We start from the raw sequence: 15,176 nt of genomic DNA, 5'->3' as shown, positions 1-15,176 counted from the left end.
CTTTTTTCCTTCCCATCTATCTTGGTTTAGACTTCTTAAGACACAGAAATGGCAAGCTAAGAGACCCCCTACGCGCCATACCGTATATTGCACCATTGCTGCTATCACCATTGCCTGCATCTTGTCTTTCCAGTTGTATGCTCCTTAATGGCTCCTGACAGACATAGATTGTTAAACGGGGCCTAACAGACCTGCAATTCAAACAGATCGCGTATCAGAGAAAAGATTACTTGCCCTGGAAATACAGAAACCGATATGCCACAAATCTAGATTTGTTGTGCCTAATAGTATACTTGAAATGTTTTCTTTCACTGACCAAAAAAAAAAAAAGAAAAAAAAAAAGTAACGTAATGGTAAGCAGCCTCTCAGATGCTACTACATTTTAACAAAAATCAATTCCAAGTTCAGCAATACGCTGCTTGTTGGAATCCTGGAACATAACTACTGAGTAACAATGACAATTCTTATAAAGGTTAATGGTAGCAAATACCCGTTTCAGTCAGAATCAGATACATCAGTTGGGATGCGGTCTGTACCCTCAAAAGGCCTCCGGTTGTTCTGAGCTCCCCTAAATGAGAAGTTTTGTGTCTTGGCACAAATCCGTCTGTTTTCAAGAAACGGGCAGTGCCCAGCTGCACCGGTAGCGGTCTTACAGCCTACCTTTGAACTTGTGAGTGCCTGCATCTCACCCAGGGTCTGCCCTCACGGCGCAGGAGGCTCTTTTTAAACATACTGCTGCCAGTTCCTGGGACAGCTCACACAGGCATCGGGGCCCATCCTGACCCTGACTTCCCAGATCTCCCAATTCTAAGGATGAGGGATTCCAGTAAACGACAGAACAAAACCCACTCGGCCTCACATTCAACATATTACCTGGATTTCAGTGCATTATATAGCCGAATCCCATCGGCTGGACCACAGATTTGTACCAGATCTTCTCTTGTCAGCTTTAATAAATCAGCACCTAGAAAAAAACATGATTGTACGAAGTTTATTTTAGAACACCTATACTTTTAAAAATAAATTTTATATTAATTTAAACAAAGAATAACGAACTCCACCATTATAAAAATGGAATCCTGCAAACATAAACAAGCAAGTAAAAATTAGAATAGGCACTAGCTAGCACTAAGAAAAAAACGACCTATTTTCCAAAGGTGGTTAGTTTCACTTGATGGTGTTCACATCTTCAGAAAAGTACAAAGTCTGCAAGCACACAAATTTTTGTAGAGACAGATGATTGTTCTATATCCGGACAACAGGTTAAATGACTCAAAGTTTTAACTGACACCCAGGTTAATGTATTTTAGACACACGGAAAATACTGAGCAAAGATATTTGATGGTTTCTCACATGCAGTGACACTCAATGAATCATCCCAGACATTCAACTAATACATCAGATCCTCTACGCACTTGAGTTATTACAACGCGCTCATTTATAGAAGATGCTGCTAAAGGCTGGCATAACTAAATCAGCGTGGGCAAATCAGTAAATTAGCCGCGTATGGGGTGAATCCAGGTTATGGGATACTTCCATCCAAAAGCAGGGGTTTTTTAAATGATCCTGGGAATAAGTGATCTGTGAAAACAACTGCTTTCCAGAACATTTACTTTGGAAAAGGAAGCTTCAGTAAAAGATACTAAGCAGATCTAAACACAAAATGGAAGGAAGGATCCTTCTTACAAGCAGCACGGGCGTCAACAAAGAAATAAACAGTCTGAAAAATCAGTCACTGTAATAGATGAGTGGGAGGACAGGAAAAAAAAAGATAGTCTTTATTTGTGAAAATACTCCACAGACAATCTAGGAATGCATAGGTAAAAGCCAGCAAAAATAATGTCACCATAGCCCTTAAGTACTATAACAGAAAAAAAACCCACCGCACCTGAAGAAGTATAATAAAAGCTACACTACACCTCTTGTTTCAAAGAAAATCTATCAGCCAGCTAGTATTTGACTTCTATAAATGTATAAAGATAATAATGAAAAAGAAGAACTGCTTTGGAAGTTTTTCCAAGAGTCTTTGTCAGAAATTTGGTACTAAAGTTTACTGAGAAAGCTTTGCAATCGTAATACGAGAAGCACAGATCAAAAACTAACCAGCAGCAGAAGAATAAATGGTCAATTCCAACACTACGAGGGCTGACTATAAAATACTGTGCTTTTTCATTAGGTCCATACTATTTAAAACAAAATCATCATGCCACTGATTAACTAAGGAGCCTTAGCATGTCAGTCTTGAGCTGGTGGAGCTGCTGGTTCCAGGGAAGCTTGCGGCAGTACCGCCCGCTGGCGGACAACAACGGGTTGCTTTGCTAGAAGGTGCACTGAGCCGCGCTGAGGAGGGAAACCCAGGACGGCACCAGTTTATTGCTGAGATCGCTAGTAGTGCCAAGTGGTTCTTACACATTATATATGTTATTTTGTGGGGTTTTTTTCCCCTCAAAGAAATCATGTTCTTATGTGCCAAAAGCTGCATTTTTTCCAGAGGCCTCACTACCATCTCAAAGTCTGGTCCGTTTTTATTTGGAGAAGTCATGCTGCCTGTGCATAGGAAAACATCGTGGACCCCTGGGGTCTCAAAGTTTTAGTTATTTTTAAGATATTACTATATTATTATTAGCAGTAGTTTACAAAATTTTAGTTATTGCTGCCCATATTGATGTCAACAGAACTATACATAAGTAATTTTTATCAACACCAAGTTTCCATACTGTTTGCTAAGGAAGGTACTGCAAAATCCCGGCTCATTCGTTAGTGAGATGGCAGAACTTCCTTTTTCAGGGTTGGATGACACCTCCACAGCTTGTTCAGGAAGGCCAAATGTGAGCTTATTTCTCAGAACCTGTATATCCTAGCAGAAAACACTAGGCAGCAGCAAACATAATTAATTAGCTACAGAAAAGACAAAACTTCTAGTCTTAGGGAATTCAATGCCACATTTGAGAATCTGCACTTTTGGTCTTGACCAGGGAAGATGCCTGGTACAAAGGGAATTCTGGCAGAAGCATGATCTAAGCTCCGCGGCAGAGAGCAGGAGTTATTCCTCAGGTCCTCCCCATCAGGTGTCACCAAAGAAAACTGAGAAGGAATTTTACTCATGGTGTGTACTGTGTCATCCCACCCTCTGCACAATTACATGGAGGATTAAAGAAGCGAACAGCAAAACATAGCCCCAGATAGCGCATCTATTGCTATTTCTTGCTTCCACACATACAGTGGAAACTACACTGACACACATTTAAGGCAGTGCAATCAGTCTGCTGAAATGAAAAAAAAAAAAAAAATAATAGGCAAATACATGTAGGTAAAGGAATTCTCCTGTTGCATGGCATTGAAGCAGAGTTCGATACAAAAAAGAATTTGCCATTTCTGTGAATAAGACGACTATTCACAGCTTCAGAGTTTGGCAGGATGAAAGTTTCATACACAATTAAATCTAATTCATAAGAAAAGATCTAACATGGGGCAGATGTTAGCAATTTCTCGTACTTTCTTTGAGATCATTGCATACTGGCTGCCATTAGGAAACAGGATAGCAAAATAGATGCTCTGCTGGTCTGACTCACCAAATTAATTCCTTTTTCTCAAAGGACTAATCAAGGTTAAAATGATTTTGTGAATTGTCACCAGGGAAAAAGAACCTAGCTTCACTTCTGGGTGTAAGGGTGAATTTGTGCAAAATGCAACTAGAAAAAAAAAAAAGCCTTTCAATGCAAATTGAACATTTAATAAATAAATTAGTAAATTAAAATGAATGTTGATGGCAATTTTTCTTTAGAGAATTATTTTCTCACACAGAACTTGCTCATTAACACAAAAAAACACTCTAAATAAAAAAGTAAACTATAGATACCTGAGAAATTTGAAAAAAGCCTTGTATAGGTAGAGAACCTATTCTTGAGCAACCATTGCTGAGTTTCCTGGATTGTGGCTGAAGGATGAAGCTGCTGTAAGAAACAAGATTGGATATGATAATTTGGATATTAAAAAAAACCCAAACCCCAAAACCATTAAAAAACCTCCCTCAGTTAAACACCTCAAGAATACCTACTAGTATTGAGGTATGTACAAATCAAATGTTCTGACACAAATATACAAATGTAGCCATGATCAATACCAGAAAGCAAACACTCACATCTCCAGACCCTTGAGAGGTTCCATCTCCTTGATGATTTGGGGAGGAAGAATTGCTACAGAGAGGGGAAAAAAAAAAAAAAGTATTACTAGAATCTTAATACGCAAAATATTTAGGCATTGCTGAAAAATAACTTGAAATTCCCGAAACAATAAATATCACTGTTGAAAGACAAATTAAACACTGCATAGAGTGAAACTTAAGTTAAACTCAAGAGAAAGATCATCACACATCAATATGCAAGTCATCTGGTTCCAATTCTGTGTATTCTTTATCAACTGGAGAAGCAGCTTGACTTAACACAGGAGGTTATACGGCCACTTATCTGTCTTAAAGGGTGACTGATGAAGAGGTAGTAAAATGCAAGGCCAACAAAATAGACAATACTACTGTAAATTATTCCTTGATCACCCAAGTTTCATTACAGTAGTTTAATCAACGCCTCAATACAAAATGTTTCTACCAATACAATTTCTGTTGAAAAGCTTATAAAGATTATTGCTGTTTTTTTTTCTTGCTAATTATTTTAACTGTGTATGAAGGGAACGAAGACTGTTCTTACTGAAAAAAGCTAAATAGCTTCCAACTCTAAAATAAATATATAGGTCAAAACAATTTCTCATTCCCCAGTGGAACCAGAAAACAGTTGCAAACTCCTGGATTTACTCGGAAAACACTCTTGAATAAGCCTGATTTTAAAATGTTATCTTTAATTAGGGTACAGAAAAGAAACCTACCTGTCTGGGACACTGTAGGTATTATGTTGAGCAGAGGTAAAAGCTGGAGCAGGAGTAGGACTGTTGTTTACAAATGTTGTAGGAGTATCAGGCCATGGTGAGCACTGAAGATAAAGAATTGAAACTTAAGTGTCTCTTGACAATACATTTTTTTACTCTGATGCACAGTTCTTTGACTTAAAGCCAGGTTTTTTTCCACAGAGAATTTTGATTTGTAATTCCAAATAAAGATTCCCTCCATCCCACACACTACATGCAGATACTGCAGGTAAAAATCAGTTTTCTTTTATCTTGTTCTTTCAAGGTGACTCCTATTTATACTGTCTTCTGTTAACAAAGTGAAGGTATTAGTGGTGGAACTGACAGAAGACCAGTTTAAACCAAACCAACCAACCCACCCCAAGCCATCTCCTGGAAAAACTTCTTTCATCCTAAAAGGGATGGAGGGGCTGTTTAAACAAACTACCAGTATCGTGACTTGACAGCAGGCATTCAGCAACAGTAAGTAAAACTATGAAGCTAGATTTCACCTTGTGGTTAAATTTAATGTATCTGCTCTGACAGCAATTAAATACAAATGGAATTTTCAGTAGAAATTTTGTGAATTGAAATTTTTTATTCATTTACTGCAGGACTAAAATGATGCTTACATGTACTGCCTTCTCTAAGCTGCTTGGTAAACTGCAATTTTTATACACAAATTTAAGTCATCACAAGTATATGATGAGCCAGCTGTCCAATTTAGTCAGTCTTTTTTGGATATTTTTTAAACCACCATGATAAAAGCCCTTCAAAATGAGACTAGCTTTTAGTGTTTTCAATACCATTGCAAATTCAGTATTTTAAAGAAAAATAAAAAACAAACAGATTTTGGTATGTTCAAAGACAAACAAACAGGATTAAAACAAGCAAATTGCCCAAGATAAAGTAAGCTAAGACCATGCCTGTTAAAACAACAAAGATTTCTGATATATTTATCATGCAACAGCTAAATACCCTGTAAGGAAATTTCCAGAGTTATATCATAGCCTTGCGGGGCAGGGGGGGGAACAAGTATGACCTAATATTAATGGAAACATGTTTCAACAATTTTGTGTTGAAAGACCCTTTCACTATCTGGGGGAAGCAGTAAATAAGTGCAATACCAGCTGCAATGTTCTGTGAAACAGTTAACAACGTTTCTGTGCTCGACTCCAGTCTTCACTCGTCAAGAGTAAGACTGCAAGTTCCCCAGCATGGTGCATACAATTTAAAAAAATTAATCTTGCATACCAATAGCTTAAAAATTAGGAAATTTGTCACCTGTCCGAGATCAGATTCAAATCAGCATTTTTGCTAGCCACTGCGTACACAGTGCCTTTGATTACATAGTCAAAACCACCCTTTAGACTACAAATAGTGCCATTCACACAAAGCATGTTCTTCTATGACCTTCTAGTGTTACCCACTCTTCCTCCTGTTCTGTATATTCCCATCTGTTGTTTCTCTTCAAGCTCATTTTAATGTTAATCTCAAAGATGTTATATTACAACAGGTAGTTAAAATAGGCCTTCATTCCCTAATTGTGGTCCAAAGCCATAATTTTAAAATAAAAGCTCAACATAACAATGGTAGCTTCATTCTTCTGAAATATTTTGGAAGTGCAATTCATTTTCTTTAATCTTCTGACATTCTCTCCCTAAATTTTAATGCAAGATGTTTATCTGGACACACAGATGCAAGCTGTACATCCTTAGCCACTATTTCACTATTTCACTACAAGATTCTGTTTGACATGTATTTAAATTCAGGGGCAGGGAAGAATGCGCTGGTGTCAGAGATCAGCTTTTGAGCCATTCTGAAGGCATGGACTGCAGTTAATGTTTCTGTCCTTCAGACTCAGCTGAAGTTGTTCAGAACCAAACTCTGAGTTGAAATGCAGGAAGAAGCACATTTGAAATATTTAGAAAAAGGAAATCCCAACCCAAAGCAAGTAGCCTTTCTTCTCATATAAACACACTTTCCTACCTTGTCTCCTTTCCAGCAAAAATGTTACTAGCTACCCACTGAGACTGAATCAGTTGGGGGGAGGGGGGGGGAGGAAGTAGTAATAATTGTAATACTACTGCGACATGCCCAGTGGCTCAGTTCTTTCTTCTGTTTTCTAGGTTGTGGAGGGAAAAATGAGTATTTGAGCACTGAGATACTTATTTCTGAAAGGTTCAAGGAACAAGAAAGCCTAGCATTAAAAAAAAAAACAAACCACCAAAAAAACCCCCCAAAAAACCCAAAAGGCTACAGCATATATTCTTCAAGCATCTTCTAGCAATTAACCCAAGCTGCTTATGCTTTTGGTACCACTCACATGCACAACTGTCCCACCCATTATGCTCAGAAACAGGATTAGACAAATTCCTGGGCATCAAATCCATTAACACTAAAAACATTAAGCGGGGACGTGCTTTCTAACATCCTGCATGACCATTCTGGACGCTGAGGGGTTACGAGGGGAATGGATCACAGAAAGTGGCAAGGCTTCCCTCCTGCAGCTTTTCTTGAAACAGCATCTGCAATTGCCACTGCCTGGGACAGAGCACTGGACTTCACAGATGTGTGGTCTGATCAATCGGGATATTTCTTATATGCTTAAGCCCAAAACTGAGTTAACCAAAGGACATTGAGCAAGCTAATGATACTAATACAGAAGTCCCCGGCCATTAGATATAAACTTAAAAGAAAAATGTTACTCTGTCACAAGGAAGCATCCAACTCTGTAAAAAGCCACCAGAGAACAAAAAAGATCGGCACTGTATCTTTACCTGTAATGAACAATGAATACATACTGGTGAAGTTTCAAAGAAGTAGTTTCTGAGGTCTCAAGACTAACTGCCCTCCATTACTAGTCCACTGATACAACACTACTGATACATCTGCACTCTGGAAATTATGCCTTAATTTCCAAACACTGATTAATTCTTGAGAAGGAGAAAACTATTTTGGTTTCAGACCTTTAACATCCTTCTGTATAGGACATGAATGACGTTATAAAGCGTTGTCCGACAGTTTTATTGAGTTAAAAAGGAAGACAGGAAATCTTTTTAAGTGTGACTTTTCAGACTCAGAGTATTTAGCATTTAAACTCAGAACATTCCTAACTTCTGAAGAATTGCAAAATCTCAAGTTATTCTAAGATACTGTTTAATGTCATTCTCTTCCTGCTTCCAATCTACCTGAATCTGCCCAAATTCATGCTTTACCAGAGAGTAAAACTGAACTTTGGCAAAGAACTCCATACTATATTCAAATACCAAATCAACATGAAAACAAAACGTTTGTTCTCCAAATTAGGCTTACTATACTTGGGCACACAGCAGCATTAGAGAACAGGGCAACAATTTTATTATACATGGGACGTAGCTTTTTCAATGAACCTATAAAATACCAGGTTCTTGCCCCAAACAACTGCAGCTGTTGTTGGCGAAAGCAAAAAAACTTCTGTTCATATAGACTTAATTACTCTGAATACAGAAGTAAAGAATTCCCAAAATGTGAAGTCTCCCACATTACATATCCTGTATGCTACTGATACTGCTATATGAAGTATAGATAGATATAAGGAGAAAAAAATTGAAGAAATACTGTATGCTTATGTTACTACATTAGTTCTGCTCCAGCTCCGCTTTCTGACTCTCATAGCCTCTAGAAGGTTTTATATTCTAAATTTAAGTCACTCACAGAAAGTATTTAACTTCTGCACCCATCTTTCACATCCGAAACTCTATGTTCCAATTTATTCCAAGGTCTATACCTGGAGGTCTTCTAACTTCCATGTGCCCTATGATCAGCTCTATCTGCAAAAAATGTCCATTTAACCAAGTTTAATCAAATTGTAGCTTTATATATTCTAACTTGTGACGTATAATATAATATATACTAATATAAACATCAACCAAGATACTGCAGACAGGAAAAAAAGTGCAAAGATCCAATTATCACAATACAAATGTACCTGCTTTTTCAAATTCAAAGCAGGGGAAAGAATCTGGTGTGATTTTTTTCTCTTCTTCCTTAGATAAGCTCTAGCTTCTATGTATTCGGAAGAGAGGAAAAAATAAAGTGCGTCCTTCATAAAATGGCCCCTGGATGAAGGTCGCCTGTACATAAACGTCCACTCTGAGGTCCAGAAGGCAACGTTAAGTTCATAGCCTTTTATCTCCACAGAACAAGCCAATGCTCCATAGCATGAGAAAGAGTCTCAACAAGTAGTTTACCTATGCATCTGTCTGTCTGGAAAATACTGAGATAAATACAGCAGAAATTGCAGTGAATGCACCGGATTTTGAAACATCAGATGAAAAAAAAAAGGAGTAATGGAAAAGCATATCTAGATGGCATTCTTACGAAAATCAATGAGAAGAAAAAGATGGGTGATGGTAATTAGGAAAAAATCTCTGGTTCTTGGGAAAGGATAGGAGAAGAGCAGAGCAGAATGACCACTCAGAAAACAAGCTTTACCAAACTCTTTGTATTATGTTAGAATCCCATACAAATTAAATTGGAAAGAAAAGATACTAGATTCAATGTTTCCTGAAGGAAGCACAGTAAGAAACCAATCTGTCCAAATCAGATTGTGGCTGAGCTGGAAAAAATTGTATGGGGGAGTGGGGGGAGAGAAAAAATTAGAAATATCCAGCAAATAGAACAGCAGAAACTTGAAGGGGCAAAATGAAAAAGCCAACATACACAGTGAGATGCAAAAAGCAAGGAACAAAAAAGACAGCCTATGTTAGAGGTGTAGGAGGAAGATGATAATACTCAGCTTTAAAAAGGAAGAAAACTATAGATTGGATCAACCTAAATTTCTGGAATTCAAGAAAAGATAACAGAAAACTATTTCTAGGCATCTAGGAAACAGCACTGGCTAAATAACAGCCAGCACTCTCGACTTCATCAAGAAAAATACACTCCAAACAATCCTGTTTGCCTTCTGTAATGGAACCACAGTTCCTAGGACATGCGAAGTACAAGATCCATTGTATATAAAGACATAGTATGTAAAACAGTGTCAATTCTCATACTTAAACGTAGGGAAACAGGTCTTCCATTTTTGTGTCTAAGCCCCTCTGTGACAACTGTACTGCACATACGGTACATTTCATATGCGCAAATGAGGTAAGTCTGGTAACGGCCAAACCTTCTGATTTAGTGGATGGCTACATTTGGGAAGACAGATTTGCAAGGACAGAACTGCTCTAAGTAGGAACATGCATCACCCCTTGTCCATAATTACAAGGCCCACAAGAATAACCCTGTCTGGTAACAAGAGAAAAAGGCTGATGAGTTGGCCTTCAAGCTGTAGATCAGACATTCCTTTGCTAGACCAAGCAAACAAGTTGTACACTCAACTTATATAGTTAAAAACAGTATTTAAAGAGTGTATAGTGATTACCAAGGTTTCTCTATGAATACAGAAAAAAGTGTTTCATGGTATTTTTCACGAGCTTGGTGATTTCTAATAATCAATATGATAAAAATCTTTGCCATGATGGAACAGGTTATATGTTAAATCTGCAGATGATACCAAGTTAGCAAGGCTGAGAGCATTTCATCCTACAGGAATAAAATTCAAAATGGTCTTGACAAACTGACAAAGTGATCTCAAGATAGCATTTTATTAAGGGGAAATGCAAAACAGGAATAGTCAGCTGCACAATTAAGAGAATCGGAAAGCTGTCCATAGCTGTTATTCCTAAATAGTCTGTGGGTCATCCTTCATCCCAAGCAAGAAGTGAAGAAATAAACACACACACACACACACGCTATCCTTTGTGTGCTTTGTGAAAGGCATTAGAAGTCCAGTACCACCTGTCCTACCTCAATTTTTCTTCACTACAATTAAGGTAATGCTCCCATTCATAGAAGATTAGTATTTCAGGAGATTGTTAAGAACAGCTTAGACAACTTTCAGATATCATTTGGCTACCGTTTGTCCTACTCTGGACAAGGAATTTGTCATATCTTTTAAAAATACCTTTTCCTATTGTTCTTCCTATAAGCAACAATCATTCTATGATGTACTTATAACAACAGAAAGAGAAGAGAGCGCAGGGGAGTAGAAATCCCTCCAAGGACCAGCTTCAAAAGACGCTTCAGACGTGTTTTATAAGTGAAAGTGATAAAATCCTGTTTTCTCCTGTCTGTACCTCCCCCTGCCCCATCTGGAACAAATAAAAGAATGTCTGCACTGCCAAAGAATCCTAAAGGTGCATCTTAAAAGGAAGAAAAAAAACAACAACCAAGAACAGTAGAAGGCAGATTCAGACAGCTCAGTGCTTACAATAGTTTCGGGGGGGCAAAAAAAAAAAAAAAAAATCCCCCAAAGAACCCATCTGGCTTAATATGACTTGCTTCCTCCCACCCAGTTACATGGTTTATAAACAACAAGAGGCATACACTGAACTATTTTATAACCTAAACCTTATACATCACTTTTACAGATCATAAATACAAACTAAATTATGTCTGAGGGACAAGACAGACAGTCATTGCCTAATTGCTGCTGGGAAAGAGCTGTCAGCACAATATGCCTGCTCAAAGAACAGTCAAATAATTGTCTTCCACAGTCACATTATTAATTGACTTTTAAACTTGCCAAATGGAAGATGCAGCATTGTTTCTCATCTGAAAAACATACGGTCACAATGATATTCACCTTGGAAACAGCAATTAAGAAATCTAAAATGCTAACCCTTGACAGGAAGGGTGTGCAGGACATATGCTAGATTGGTTTGGGGAGGCAGATACAGAGTTAGCGTACACATGTCATGAAGCTGTGCTGACTCTTCTGAACCGCATTAAACCTGCTTGGAGCGCAATATGTAGATGGCTAAAGGAAAAATCAGTAACTAACGATCAACCAGCTGCAACGCTACATGGCATTTTAAAAATACTGATGCATATGGAAACTTATATTGAGTGAAAGTACAAATACGGAATGAAACACTGAATTTCACTGTTCTTACTTCCACTAATTACACAGATACAGGAAAGCAAAAAGCTATTTCATTTAAAGTTGCATAAACGGAAAGCTCTTGACTTTTAAAAGTTAACACAGTCCCTCTGCAACAGTTTAAGTGTTAGATTTAGGAAGGATTCCTTTGCTGAAAACAAACATGGAGTAATTGGTATACATAAAAGTGAATAAAATTAAGACACAGTAATCAAAATATTTTTACTTTAGATAATGGAAGTTTCTCCTATATCTAACACTGCACAAGGTATCTTGCACAATGAAAAGGTAAGCAGAAGTCCCTTACACTGCCTCGCTTTGCCAGAGAATCACCGTAGTCTGCTGGCAAAGTCCGCTTGCTGGACTTTTTCTGCTCATGTTCAACTGCATCTTCAATTATAGGCTCAAGCCTCATCTGGACAAACACCAAAGATTTGGATCAATTTCTTTTCATTATACAGTGAGGAAAGATCTAAAAGCCTTTTAAAAACTTCTGAAATGTTTAGAAAACTGCATAAAACTCACTGATGTTTAAATAAAAAGAAAATGCAAAAACCTTCTGAGGCTCTGGCCTTAAATTCAGTAATCTCCAAAAAATATACTTTGAAGCTCAAACTTGGCAGATAATTACATTCTAGATTCCCCCCTCTTTTTTTTTTTTTGTTTGTTTTTCAACTGCCAGGATTTTAGATCTGTACCAAAAGACTTGCTCTAGGGTCCAGTACAGTCAGTCAAATAGTGTTCAATCTCAGTGTGTTTTATTACAAGCATCTATTGAGTATCTAAATGAAAGTTTAACTACACACAATCTTAAAATTTTATGTTGCTGTTCACTGGACAAGTCTGTCAAATAAAAAGCTTCTATTTGTGTAGAACGAATTCTTCCCCAACCCTTCCAAGACTGCAGCTAAGTTATATGCTGTATCTATATATTTTCTCCTCAGTAAGCAGATGCAATTCTCTTTTGTTACCTCTGTAAGAACTGTGGTGTCATATGAAGGCTGATACTTTTCTTTTTCATGTGCAGTTCGCTTTTCCATCTTCTCTCTGTCTGTTTTCTGTTTCCTGTCTGCTCCTTTTGGCTAAAAATGAACAGTTACATGAACAAGAAAGCAGGTGGAAAACAGTTTTATAATTGAAATCTGATCTCAGAAGTCAAGCAGTATTATAAAGATGTCCCCCATCTTTATGAGAGCTTCTGAGAGACTTATTAAGGATCTGTTTCCTACTATTACCTTAAAAACTTTGATTTGACAACTGGCTGAATGCAGATGATCTGTATATTCTCCATTTTCAGTCTGTTTAAAAGTGTCGACCTGAATCCTAAAAGGAACTCCTTTCTCTCCTCCATGTTTACGAGGGGTAAATTCAGTGCTGATACAATGTACCTGAAAAAAAACCAACCACCAAACAAGAAGGACCCTCAGAAGCATTCTAGACATGAATTTTACTATGTGTTACCAACACCATATACATTTTCTAAAGGACAAGTAACAAATTACTTAGCCTATCTGAGGACCGAGCTGCATCACTAACGTTTTGTTCATGTAACGTTTTTCATGCCCACGTGCAAATGAAGCCAAAAACATTATATTTGAGCTGACAGGGAAGAGTGGAAACAAGTGTGTCACCAAAATCTCTCCAAAAAGCAGAAGTCATTATAGATTCTTATTAAATAAGAACTTGCTGGATCTTAAGAAAAACGTATGTGGATGACAACTGCATCTATCACGAATACAGCAAAAAGCTTTTCAAGCTAAAGCTAGAATAAACTTCAGAGTTACTTGTAATAAATATTACCAAAGCTATAGAAGGTCACTGACTGGAAGAGTTTTTAATCTCATGTGAAATGAGCGTATTTTCAAATATGCCCAACTTCCTATAAGTCAGCAGACTTCTTAATCCGTAAGTAATTGCCTGAAGTGCTTCATCAGCCTGAAGACTGGGTTTATAAGCTAGAAATACCCTTAAAAGATATCTAAGGAGAAAATCTGTAACAGAAAGTGTTATGATGAACCTCACTGGACAGTGCTCCCCATTTTTTTTGCTTCTTTATGGAATCTGAAGCGAGCCAAACACCATGGACAATAGCATACCCTGCACTCTCAATGACTACAATGCTATCTTTTTATTTCCTATGGCCATCAGCAACAGAGAACCATAAACTGGAAACTGAAGCTGTAAGTGTAATGAGTGCCGCTATGCTGTAGCCTTTAGAATAAGTGAACTATACTTGCATAATAAGAATCAGTTCCTTTTTCAGTCCGTCTGTTATCACTTTCTCTAACAAAGTGCATAAACAAAAATACTCAATAGGTTATCTCACACTTCTTCAAGGAGAATACGTTTTCATACTTGTGTAATTCTTACTAGAAAAAAATGTCTTCAAATGTCAGTTACTTTACTGACAATGTGGAATTTAACCTATTTTGGCAGCCTCAGTAAGAAACGCTGCTACCTCAAACTTTATACCTTTTCTTCATAATAAAAACAGATCTGAGACAAAAGTAAGCTAAAAATTCCAATGCAAAACTGAACATTCTATCTAAATAATTTCCAAAGAAAGCATGTTCAATTGCCCTGAATATCAAATACATAAATAATAAAAATCCTACTACAAGGAAGCTTACTGACATAGTAGGAAACATCTTTGGATGTCTGATTTAGAACTCTCTTTGTAGCACATTAATTTTCATTTTGTATCCTCAAGCCAAGCCTCTGCTAAAGCTCATCTCTAGGAGAGTAGGCCTCTCAACTAAAAAAAAAAAAAAAGCAGTAGTAAAATAACGACAGTTATTCAGAGGGATATAAATTAATTCTACTACTTCATATAACTAGATATCCTAACCATGGCAGCTTTCTGCAAAGAGCTTTTTGAAAGCCTTTTATTTAAATTGTTTTTAAAAGATGCTTTTATAAATTCAAATCAAGCTGAAAAACCTAACTAGGAACCCTTGTAGAACTAACAGTTGCTATAAACCTGTGGTTTTTTATAAAGCTGGTATTTCACGTCTATCCCACAAATAAGAAACCAAGAAGCTTCATAGTACAAGTACACTATTCTCCGTGACCTGAAAGGCACCAAACACAAACATCCAGTCAAGTAAAGTTTCAAACCTGAATAAAAGCAGATGTACATTTTGTTGGATCCCACAAAAATTCAACTGCATTGAGCTGGCTTGGATTTGTCTTGATATCAATGACTCCAACAGACATTGGAATATCTACATTAAAATAAGTAGTATATATTTTAAAATAATCATATTCCAAGAAAGCACTAGAAATAGATTTTAACATAAGGTTACCATCA

The 15,176-nt window shown here is 37.2% G+C and overlaps 1 protein-coding gene across 5 annotated transcripts in view; it reads right to left on the bottom strand.

Moving 5' to 3' along the window:
* UBP1 (upstream binding protein 1) overlaps window positions 1-15,176 on the bottom strand; it is a 58,332-nt gene that overhangs the window by 5,590 nt on the left and 37,566 nt on the right. For 2 of the 5 annotated variants that reach the window (XM_009464448.2, XM_087768671.1), the window contains 9 exons: window positions 14,984-15,090; window positions 13,102-13,254; window positions 12,838-12,948; window positions 12,174-12,281; window positions 4,879-4,982; window positions 4,142-4,196; window positions 3,860-3,953; window positions 874-964; window positions 82-191 (listed from right to left, as the gene is read on the bottom strand). In XM_009464448.2, the coding sequence (XP_009462723.2) occupies window positions 82-191; window positions 874-964; window positions 3,860-3,953; window positions 4,142-4,196; window positions 4,879-4,982; window positions 12,174-12,281; window positions 12,838-12,948; window positions 13,102-13,254; window positions 14,984-15,090 (933 nt within the window). The remainder of the gene's footprint in view (window positions 1-81; window positions 192-873; window positions 965-3,859; window positions 3,954-4,141; window positions 4,197-4,878; window positions 4,983-12,173; window positions 12,282-12,837; window positions 12,949-13,101; window positions 13,255-14,983; window positions 15,091-15,176) is intronic. The other 3 variants (XM_087768678.1, XM_087768685.1, XM_087768662.1) reach the window with 2 other exon arrangements.

Source organism: Nipponia nippon, unplaced genomic scaffold (genome assembly GCF_047370975.1).
Source record: "Nipponia nippon isolate SJK-2023a ecotype South Korea unplaced genomic scaffold, ASM4737097v1 scaffold_1, whole genome shotgun sequence".
Taxonomy (NCBI): Eukaryota; Metazoa; Chordata; class Aves; order Pelecaniformes; family Threskiornithidae; genus Nipponia; species Nipponia nippon.
The sequence above is the reverse complement of the archived record's forward strand: the minus strand, read 5'-3'. Positions and strand labels throughout refer to the sequence as shown.